General features: G+C 46.1%; 1 protein-coding gene across 4 annotated transcripts in view; it reads left to right on the forward strand.

The window, feature by feature from the left end:
• CLCN3 (chloride voltage-gated channel 3) overlaps positions 1-10402 on the forward strand; it is a 76143-nt gene that overhangs the window by 27498 nt on the left and 38243 nt on the right. The window contains exon 1 of one of the 4 annotated variants that reach the window (XM_018560043.1): positions 4217-4403. The exons of 2 other annotated variants lie outside the window; for them this stretch is intronic. In XM_018560043.1, the coding sequence (XP_018415545.1) occupies positions 4325-4403 (79 nt within the window). In that variant the 5' untranslated portion in view covers positions 4217-4324. Of the gene's footprint in view, positions 1-4216; positions 4404-10402 lie in introns of those variants that run through there. One more of the 4 variants, XM_018560046.1, reaches the window with a different exon arrangement.

Here is a 10402-nt window from a genome sequence, read left to right on the forward strand (position 1 = left end):
TACTTCCGTTTGAGTCTTGACGACTGATGTTAGCCTCCTTGAAGGCAGTTCACTTGCCCAATTTCACTCCACACCTCCGAAATACAAAGCCTTTTCTTGGAGCTTATTGAGGTCCCACCCCTCAGGCCCCGTTCACACATTATCGGTTTTCACGCGGAGACGCACTAAACATAAAAACTAGTACATTACAATGTACCTGGTTCACACCTGCGCGTCACCCGTTCAGTACGAAAATGCGCCACCCAAAAAAGTCCGAGTGTGATATTCTGGGTGGATTCCACACGTTCTGGCTATAGTAGTAGCCACAAACATGTGGAATCCGCACACATGTTAACATTTGCACGTTTTTGTGCTGCGCGGAAAACCACTCTGAATTTACAACCGCTGTGTGTGAATGGAGCCTCAGTGTTTATAATTATACTCTCAGTATTGCTCTGCTATGAAACTGATGCATGTTGGTAGGAGAAGGGTTGTATTCTAGGCTTGCCGACAGTTTTTTGTGTTTTGGCAGTGTCCAGTCTACCTCTAGGCGGCAGTAGAACCTGAAGAACTCAAAGAAAACAATTTTATGGTTAGTACCAATCTCTAGGGACACAGTCATCAATAAAAAACAATATTTTTTTTTAGCATATAAGTGAAGGGTTATACTGCTAACTGAACCCCCACTGGGAGATTTTCAACCACTTCCTGTCTAGGTAATGGGTGCCAGACAGAAGAGGAATTTAAAAGAAAAATCTTACATTAGATAAAAAGTCCTCTTAAAGAGGAATGTAGTAAAGAAAAAAATCAGTCCGCACTCTGCCCAGATAGCAAGCAATTGAGCTGCAAGTTTGAAAATGACTTGCTAAACTATTGCTAGACTTGCCAAGCTTCACAATTTGGTTGCAGAATTACAGCAAGTCTGCATTGCAAGTCTCCAGACCAGTCAGCTTGCAGAGCTCTTGCTAAGACCTGCAGGACTCTTGCTGTAGACATGCCAAGCAAATTTGCTACAAATTCAAAGTGTCACCTAGAACTTGTGATGCAAGTGTTCTGCAAGTCTATAACTTGCCAGGAATATGTGCAGCAAGTTAACAAAAATTAAAATTTCACCCTGCCACAAGTTTGTAGCAAGTTATCCTTGCTATCTGGGCGTTCCACGCTAAATCAGCTTATTGAATGTTCGTCAGTGACACGGAGTCCTGCCCAAGGTCTGCCTCCTCTTAATGAGGAACTTTACCCACCAATTTATTGTTTTCCAAAATGGATACTGCCAACTGTCAAGGTTGTCAGTGTCTTTATTTCAGCTTTCAAGCCCTAAAATGGCTGGTGTCATAGCTGATCACATGTGCAACAGCATGGCAACTACACTTCAAATAGAGGCTAAGATGGCACCTTCCTTGGCTGTAAGGGATAGGAGGTTGTAGTTCCACTTTAATGTTGTATATAGCAGCTTCCTGAAAGTACAACGGACGTTGTATTTTCAGGTTCCATATTGGAGAGGTGTCTGTGACAAACACCAATTCGGTGTTGAGCCTCCACTCTCTTTCTGCCCTTTGCCATTCACAAAGCAAAGCCAGTAGTGATGCTGCAACTGGCCATTGGAAAAGGTTGCATTTCTGAATGATTTTAAATGGAGTTTGTGTCCCCATAGTTATTTCTCTACTCCTCAATTTTTTTCTGGCATGTCTTGGGCAGGTTCCATGGAAACGTTTTGATCTGTTGCCCTCGGTATGGTTAAAACCTCATCCTATCATTCTCAGTCAACAAATGACCATGATACATACTAAGGGATACTGACTTTAACAGGGTTATTCTCTAAGTGCCCATTCACACTGGGCGTTTAATCGCGCGATTTCCACCGCGCGATATCGCGAGAAGTCGCCGGCCAATGTTATTCAATGGAGCTCTTCTAATATACAGCTCCATGTCGCTTCAGCAGGACCCTTTTTCCCGCGGATGTCGCCCGATTTTTCTATTTTTGAATGCAGCCCGACGGTGAAGGTCGTTGGAACGTCTCACTAATAGTCACGCTATCCCACCGCGTGGAAGTTTTCGCTCGAGGTGAGTGTCGCTCAGTGTGAAAGGGGCCTGAAGGGTGAAGGGTTTGGAGAAGACAGGAGAAGCGAAACAATCTAGGCCAAAATAGCTGAACTGGAAAGTGAGCTGAACTGGAGAATTTTTCCAAATCGGCTATTTTGGCCTAGATTGTTCACTTCTCCTGCCTTCTCCAAACTGTATATCCTGTTGTGAATAACCCTGTAAGAGTGGACCACAACTGCATACTCTGATGGTGTATACCAGGGGTAGGCAACCTTGGCACTCCAGCTATGGGGAAAATCACAAATCCCAAATCCCATATCCCATATCCCAGGGGCATTGAAAGACTGACATCCACAGGCATGACTCGCAGAAGCATGATAGTATTTGTAGTCTCGCCACAGCTGTTTGACCACATCTGGTTGCCTACCCATGGTATATACAGTAAATTTTTTCTCATTGAGGCTGAAAGCATTGCATTTATATGTGTACATCTTATAAACAACTGTCTTACAAGATCAACATGTACATGATTTGAATGAAGATAGATCAGGTGTAACCAGTCATTGTAAGGACCCATTCACACCAAAACCACAGAATAAATGCATTAAAAGTGAAAGTGTTTACATGTGTTTGCGTTGTGTGCTGCAGGACCGCAGAGAAGACACATTTCAAGTGATTTTTATAAAAAAAAGGATGTGCTCATGCGCGTTGCATCGATACACGTTTGCACGCGTTGCAAAAATATGGTCTGCTTTACTTTTTATTGCAATGGTATGACCTAAACCCGTAGAAATAAATCGATTTTATAGTGTCTATGCGTTGGGTACGCATTAAAGCATCCAAATGCCTTCGGTGTGAATGGACTCTAACTCTACAGTGAAATGGTTCATTATATATCTGCTTTCTTGCCATACTCTAACTGTCTCAGGGCTGGTTCATACCCAAGAACCCTTTTACTCTGCCTTTCCGATAAGGTCTGCTTGTCACTTTATCAGGTGGACCTGATCATAGGCTCCATATTACATTATGAGTGAGCGTCTGTTTACATCTGGTTACCTCCGGCTCCGACCAGGTCCGCAAAAATACACAGATCAGAGTTCCTTTGTGCCAGACCCGTCCCGGTTCTGGGTAATGTGATGTACATTCTTTTTACATCCAATTCGTCACAGATCAACAAGGGTCTGCTAATTTCAGTTTCTTCCTCCATCGCTAGCACAGATGGACAGAGAGGTTACAACGGAGACATCGGTTCTGATCAGCCTGGGATCTATGCATGGATCTCTCCTGATTGGACCACGTGAAAGGGGCCTAAGTGTTGTGCTACATGCACAATACTGTGTGTTTAGCGCATGCTATCGCACATAACGTGCGGTACCATGCGGTGTGTTGCCAGCTATTTAATTGGCAATCCACCACATCTCCTGGCAGCTGCGCAGTGTGGTATTACAATACCTTGCATTGCAGGCCTAGTGAAAGAAAGCAATCTGTTGCATGGCGATCTAGATTTTGGCTAGGTTCACACCTGAGCGACTCCTGACCGAGCGTCAATCGTGCACAAAACCGTGCGAATTGTCAGGCCCCATTCACAGTGCGATTCGCAAATCGCGCGATATCGTGCAAATGCTTGCATTGAGCAAGCTTGAATCGCGGCTAAATCCGCTCCAAAAAGGGTCCTGCTGTAGCGACGCACGACCCGCGACAGCAGGACCCTTTGCCGAATTGCAAAGCATTGAAGAGCGATATCGCGCTGTAAATAGCCGCGATATCGTGGGAATTACCGCGCGATAAATCGCTCAATGTGAACGGGGCCTAAGACACGATCCGGGTGTCACTGAGGTCTGAAACATAGTTTAAGCTGTGTTTCATGTTGGCGATGTAATGACCAGTGACAGGGGCTCTTTGTAAACTTCTATGTGGTTTAGCTGTGAATCGTAGCATGAGAGTGATTTGTAAACACAATCCATTGCTGGAACAAGTCACCAATGACTCTACGAATACATCGCTAGCTGCTAATCCCAGGTAATCGCTGGTATTAGAGATCAGGAGCCAATAATGATACAATTGGCCCACTGACATGATCCCTATGCTGCATAGTACAGATGATTCCACCGATCACAGCTAGGATGTAGTGTTGAGTCCGGAGTGTTGATGACTCTCCTCCTGATGATGTCACCAAGTGTGACTGGAGCCTGTCTCTGCAAGGAGGCAGCACTGATCCAACATGGCAGCCTCTCGGACTGTCCTCACTGCCTGAGCCTTAATCCGGTGATATCTACAGCTCCGCTCTGCTGAGGGATCGTTCATGGAAGAGTCAGCGGACCCCTACCTCCCCTATGATGGGGGTGGTGATGACATACCACTGCGGGAATTGCATAAGAGAGGTATGAACCACAATCCGTGTCCGTGTGACGAGCCGATGCGGAAATGGCCGGACGGTTCTGATTGTAGATCTGTTTACCGATCTGTCATATGTGGGATCAGCTTAGCTGAGGAGTCCATTTTCTCCGGAGACCGTGCTGAACCGCGGCCCTCCCCTCCCCCCCGCTGATATGAAGGGTGCCCGAACATTGCATGGGAGGAGGAGGTTTCTCCCCCCGCTGTATGGATATGAAGGGGGGAGAGGAGAGGCAGCTTCTCCCCGGTGTATTGAGATGTAAGGTGCCGGTACATTGTATAGGAAGGGGCGGCTTCTCCCCGGTGTATTGATATGTACGGTGCCCGCAGATTGTATAGGAAGGGGCGGCTTCTCCCCGGTGTATTGATACGTAAGGTGCCGGTACAGTGTATAGGAAGGGGCGGCTTCTCCACGCTGTATTGATCTGTTCGGTGCCCGCAGATCGTATAGGAAGGGGTGGCTTCTCCCCGGTGTATTGATGTGTACGGTGCCCGTACATTGTATGGGATTAGGCGGCTTTCCTCCACTATATTGATTGGTACGGTGCCGGTGCATTGAATGGGAGAGGCACTGAGCTTTCCTGGCAGTGGTACAGAGCACAGCTGGAGACGATGACATTTCACCAATATACGCCGTCCTTAAAGGGTTTCTAAACCCTCCGTTTTTTGCATATATCTACTGCTAGCAAGCAGTAGATATATGCAAAAAGTAAAAAAAAAAAAAGAACGGTTTAAACTTACTCCGTTATCGCCGCGCGCTCCTGCCCGAGAATCCGAAACTGCCGCTTTTTATTTGGTGGCCGGCAGTACATACCATAGTCCATTGCATTGGCAACTCAGCCATTACTGCAGACAATCAAGAAAAGACTCCATCTTACAACAACAGGTTCCTGGGTGACGGGACCCTCTCTTACCGCACCGAGTTCCTGGGTGACGGGACTCTCTCTTACCGCACCGAGTTCCTGGGTGACGGGACTCTCTCTTACCGCACCGAGTTCCTGGGTGACGGGACTCTCTCTTACCGCACCTGGTTCCTGGGTGACGGGACTCTCTTACTGCACCTGGTTCCTGGGTGACGGGACTCTCTTACCACACCGGGTTTCTGGGTGACGGGACTCTCTTACCGCACAGAGTTCCTGGGTGACCGGACTCTCTTACCGCACCTGGTTCCTGGGTGACGGGACTCTCTCTTACCGGACCGAGTTCCTGGGTGACGGGACTCTCTCTTACCGCACCTGGTTCCTGGGTGACGGGACTCTCTTACTGCACCTGGTTCCTGGGTGACGGGACTCTCTTACCACACCGGGTTCCTGGGTGACTGGACTCTCTTACCACACCGGTTTCCTGGGTGCCGGGACTCTCTCTTACCACACCAGGGTCCTGGGTGACGAGACGCTGTCTTACTGCACAGGGGCCCTGGGTGACGGGGCTCTGTCTCACCACACAGGGGTCCTTGGTGAAGGGACTTGCATCCAAATATGTTACCATGAGAAAAGCTGATTTTGATGAGTGAAAATGAATGATTACACCATGTTTGAAGCGTCTTTGCTCCAGGGATGTTAACACGTATTTTTGAACACACTCAGAATGTCGTGAGAAATGAAAAATCTGTTTTCTGCAGATGATCTCTACCACGCTGCAGAGCACTGCATGCTGCACTAGGTGCATTATCCATTGTGGTCCATGTAAGTCTGGTGTAACGTTGTATCCTAATGCTTGTGAAAACATTTGGCTTGCCAGACCTATAAAGCACTTGGACTCATTGTTTGAGATTTGCTGAATCATTTTCATTGTCAAAATGAGAAGATAGATTGACCTCAGAGCAAAGTCCGGGGTGGGCAAATGAACACGCTGTCCAGGAGCCCGCTACATTACCAACAACTAACGAAAAACCTCAAACGTTAGGTGCCAACTCATTTCTAAGGAGCATCGCCTACCTGGCTCCTGAGATTTGTCCTGACCTAAGCAAGTTTAGAAGATCAGAACTGCCAAATGCATATAGTATTTGCCATGACGATAAGTGTGAGCTTTTACATCCAAAGCCCGTGTAAACCGTAACCGTGAACTTCTATTATTTTAACCCCTTTGGTCTGTTAAATATGCAATTCAAAGTGTTTTCTTATCTGTTCACTATGTGCAAATATCCCTGCCAGAAAACCTGTCCTCTGATCACTTGTTCTCTCTGCATGAGTTAAGGTGCCCGTACACTGCTCGATTCTCGTACGAGAATCGAGCAGTGTGAACGAAGACGTGCGACCGTTGTAATTGTTCAGGATCATTAGCTACCTGGTTCCTCTGTCCAGCCCTGCGTTAGGATCTCTTTTTAATCTCAAATTGGAGCTAAATGGTACTTCAACCCTTAGTACGTCGCTGGCACCGGGCCCGTTTACACAGACTCTCTGTTTACACTTGTAATGCAGACTGTCGGCTTTACAATAGACGCAATTCTGGCGGCCCAGCTGCCGCCAGGTCGTTTCTATGGTCCGGTAAAGTGCCAGACACCCCCGCCGTGTTTCCCAGGCTCCGCTGTCCCGCCTGTGGGCCCAGGACAAGCATCTCGGGTGTCGGCGGGAAGCTGGAGAGTAGAGCGGCGAACGTCCTTTCACCGATCTCTTCCCCGTTCTATGTGATGGGGAGCGACGCAGATCACATCACTTCCGGTCCCTGAGCTGTCATTGCTGGGCTTCTGAAGCTAAGCTATTGAAGTGTGATCTGCACTTTATAACCTGAGCATGAGGGGTATCTACTCGTGGTAACCTCATCTTTTATATTTCACCATAATATGGGTATTATATAGTGTTTTGGGGCACTAAATTTAACTTATGTTTATTTTTAACAACATTTTTGAGTTATATAAAGAGTTGCGCTAATATCACGCATTATAAAAATTTGCAACTGCCGCCATTTAATTCTACAGGGTCTTTGCTTTCAGGAAATATATCATGTTTGGGGGTTTGAAGTAATTTTCAGGTCTATAATAATGATAACGTGTGCAAAAAACAAAAACAAGGCCTTGGCAGCAAAAGGGTGCGTAAGGGGTTAACGTCTTGAACAAAGTTTGAAGCTTCAGAAAGCTTGGAAAATGCTTTGTATAAGATTGTATTTGTCGTTGTATTATGTGACATGGGTTTTATTGTTGGCTTGTTGGTACTGAGCTGCCAGCGTGGAATCTGTAGCAGCTGCCTGTAACGGTCAGGCACAGAGACGGTGACGCAGCAGAAAGTAAAACGCAGGTGGCAATGGACCATGGTCACGGTGATTCATCATCATATCTTCGCTATCAGTTGCTGAGGTTTTCAGTCTGTGTGTTCAACACCAGCCAGGTTTTGCAGAGAGCTCTTTGAATGTTGCATTTGCCTATTCTTAAGTCACAAGATTGGAGTAGCCCCCCATTTTTTCTCCCCTAGCACAGCTTAGATATGAACAAAGCACTGCATGGAAACCTGACTGTGCGTTACTACCCTTAGGGCCTATCTTAGCAGCGGCAGCTCCTCATAAGTCTACGCTGAAGCAGGGGAACTACGACTGCCGTGAATTCTGAATGATCTCAGAAGTGTCTTAAATTTGATGTAAAAAACACATTGCATTTTCCCAGTTGATGCCCGTCGACGCAAACTCTTAATCTGAGGTGTTGAATGTGCTCTTTACCAAGCATTACACATTGGGTGCTAAAAATAACCTCTTTAGGCACTCGCAGAGGAATCATGATCGTATTCTTTCACACTAATAAATCCCATTACTTATGTGACAGAGAGGGATGCTTCAGCTGCTTCCCTGCTCAAGTCAAAGCTAAAACAAAACAATAACTAAAACATTTCTCTTCTCTTATTATGAAGTAGATTTTTTAAACCAGAAATAACACGATCTCAGTTTTGCTGAAGTAAGCTAAAATACTATTCTCACTGCTGGGGACTCTGATGTAAGGAAAGCGAAGCCCCGCCTCTACTAAGATAGCCGCCTCCGCACAGAGACAGTGCAGAACAATGCATAGGGAGTAAGTAGTGGGGAGATGAGCTGCAGGGAGGCCACATGCATTACTGGTGACTGGAGTTTTTTTTTTTTTATTGCAGCTTCTAGTTTATTTTTTCTTTTAAAATGACACTAAACCCGGGAGTTAAATCTTAAAAATGCATTCAAGAACCTTTTAAAGAGGAATTTTACCCATATCGTCAAAGTTACAACAAACACACCTTTAGAAATGTTTAGTAATGACAATCTACAAACACACACTTTTAGATAATTGCTGGCTTTCTATTCTTTGTGTACCTTATTTTTATTTTGCTCCCCATTTTCACGGCAGTTGCCATTTTTACTAAAGGCCGATTAATATATTTTCCTTTACTTCCTGGAACTCTGGCACATGTGACTAGGACATATGACCATGCACATCATCTCGTGAGGAAAATGCCTTTCTCTGAGATCTCCTGAATAACAGATGAGATTTCCCAACGATGCTCTGCTGATGTAACCTTCCCAGGATGAAACGCTTGGGCACATTACATCACTGAGGACCAGGAAGTGAATAAACAATAATTGTATGTAAAAGAAAAATGTTTAATGAATGTAAGATGATTGTGGTGGAGGACTCTGCACATTTGACCTGGTGACCAAAGGGAAGAGAGGGGGTGGGAAAGGAGAAAAAGGGGCAAATGTAAGCTCGCGGTATACTGTGATGCCGCAGCTGAAACAGATCCCGACAATTATGTCTGGATCCGCCCAGCTGCGTGAGTAACAGCTGGCTCTGCCTATCTAGAGGCAGAGCCAGCTGTACCCGCCCCCTCCACTGTCCGTTCCGCCAGTCAGCGCTATCGGAGCGGGGAGGGGGGGAATCCAGCCCCTCCCCTGTCACGGCAGAGAGACGTGACAGGATCGTGAAGTGAGCAAACGCCGGTATGTGTTCTCTCACCTCCCGATCTACTAAGCCGACCTGTGACAGTCTCATTGTCACAGGTCGGCTCGAACTATGAGGTGAGTGGAAATCACTCACCTCATAGTTCTCCTTTTAAATTGGCTGCATGAGCCTGCATTAATATCATTCAGATATGTGGAACGGCGCTGTCACCCAACACAGTAAGCAAATAATGTGAAAAACCCCCCAAATATAACAGTGAATAATATTTCTGCGAAAAAAATATTCAAATTCAATCAACTGCTTGTGGAAGTCAAAGGTAATTATCTTTGAAAACAAGTCTCAAAAGTGACTAGTAAAGTAGCAAACATCCTGTGTCAGTGTGTTAAACACATAATTGAAATAAAGTGTCCATGAAATCGTTAAATGCAGACGGCTCTCTCGAATCTTAATGTATGAAATAAAACAAAAAAAAATGTGTATTCTCAGGGTTAGTTCACACCGTAAGCAGTGCGTTCCCGTCCGATTCTGGCCGGAACGCACTGCCTTGCATTGCGGCCTGCTATCTTTTTTCCTGGGCTGCAGGGGGCGTGACGGGCCATTGAAGTGAATGGCACCGTAGCCACGCCCTCCGGCCACAATGCGATCGCCCGCACGGGATCGCAAGGCACATTGTGCCTGCAGTGCGGTCCGGTGCGATCAAAATAGTGCTTTGTGTATTTTGTCCAGCTCTGTGCAGTAATCCAGTGTGATACTTTACCTCTGTGCAAGAGCTTCCTGTAATAAAGACCAGTCAGTGCTGCTCTCTCTCTCTCCTTGTTCAGGGTGACTGGTCTTATATCAGCCCCTCGGTAGTTTTCTGCAGGTAGCCTGTAGTGGGCGGGGTCTGCTGGGTCCCTCCCACAGCTCTGCTCCGCACAGACTATGTACAGCACTGTGATGATGTCACTGCTACTTTTAAAGGTAATAACTGGCTTTACAAGGGCATCTGGTGCACACAAATAACCGATTTCCCACACCAATCATCAGAACTCAAAGCTGTTCTTTACTTAAAGCTGAACGCCAGACATAAAAAAAAAAAAGTTAATTTAAATATATTCCTCAACAGCTACAAAGGATATAAACCCATTTCTTATT

Source organism: Nanorana parkeri, unplaced genomic scaffold, assembly GCF_000935625.1.
Source record: "Nanorana parkeri isolate BGI_ZX_2015 unplaced genomic scaffold, ASM93562v1 scaffold428, whole genome shotgun sequence".
Taxonomy (NCBI): Eukaryota; Metazoa; Chordata; class Amphibia; order Anura; family Dicroglossidae; genus Nanorana; species Nanorana parkeri.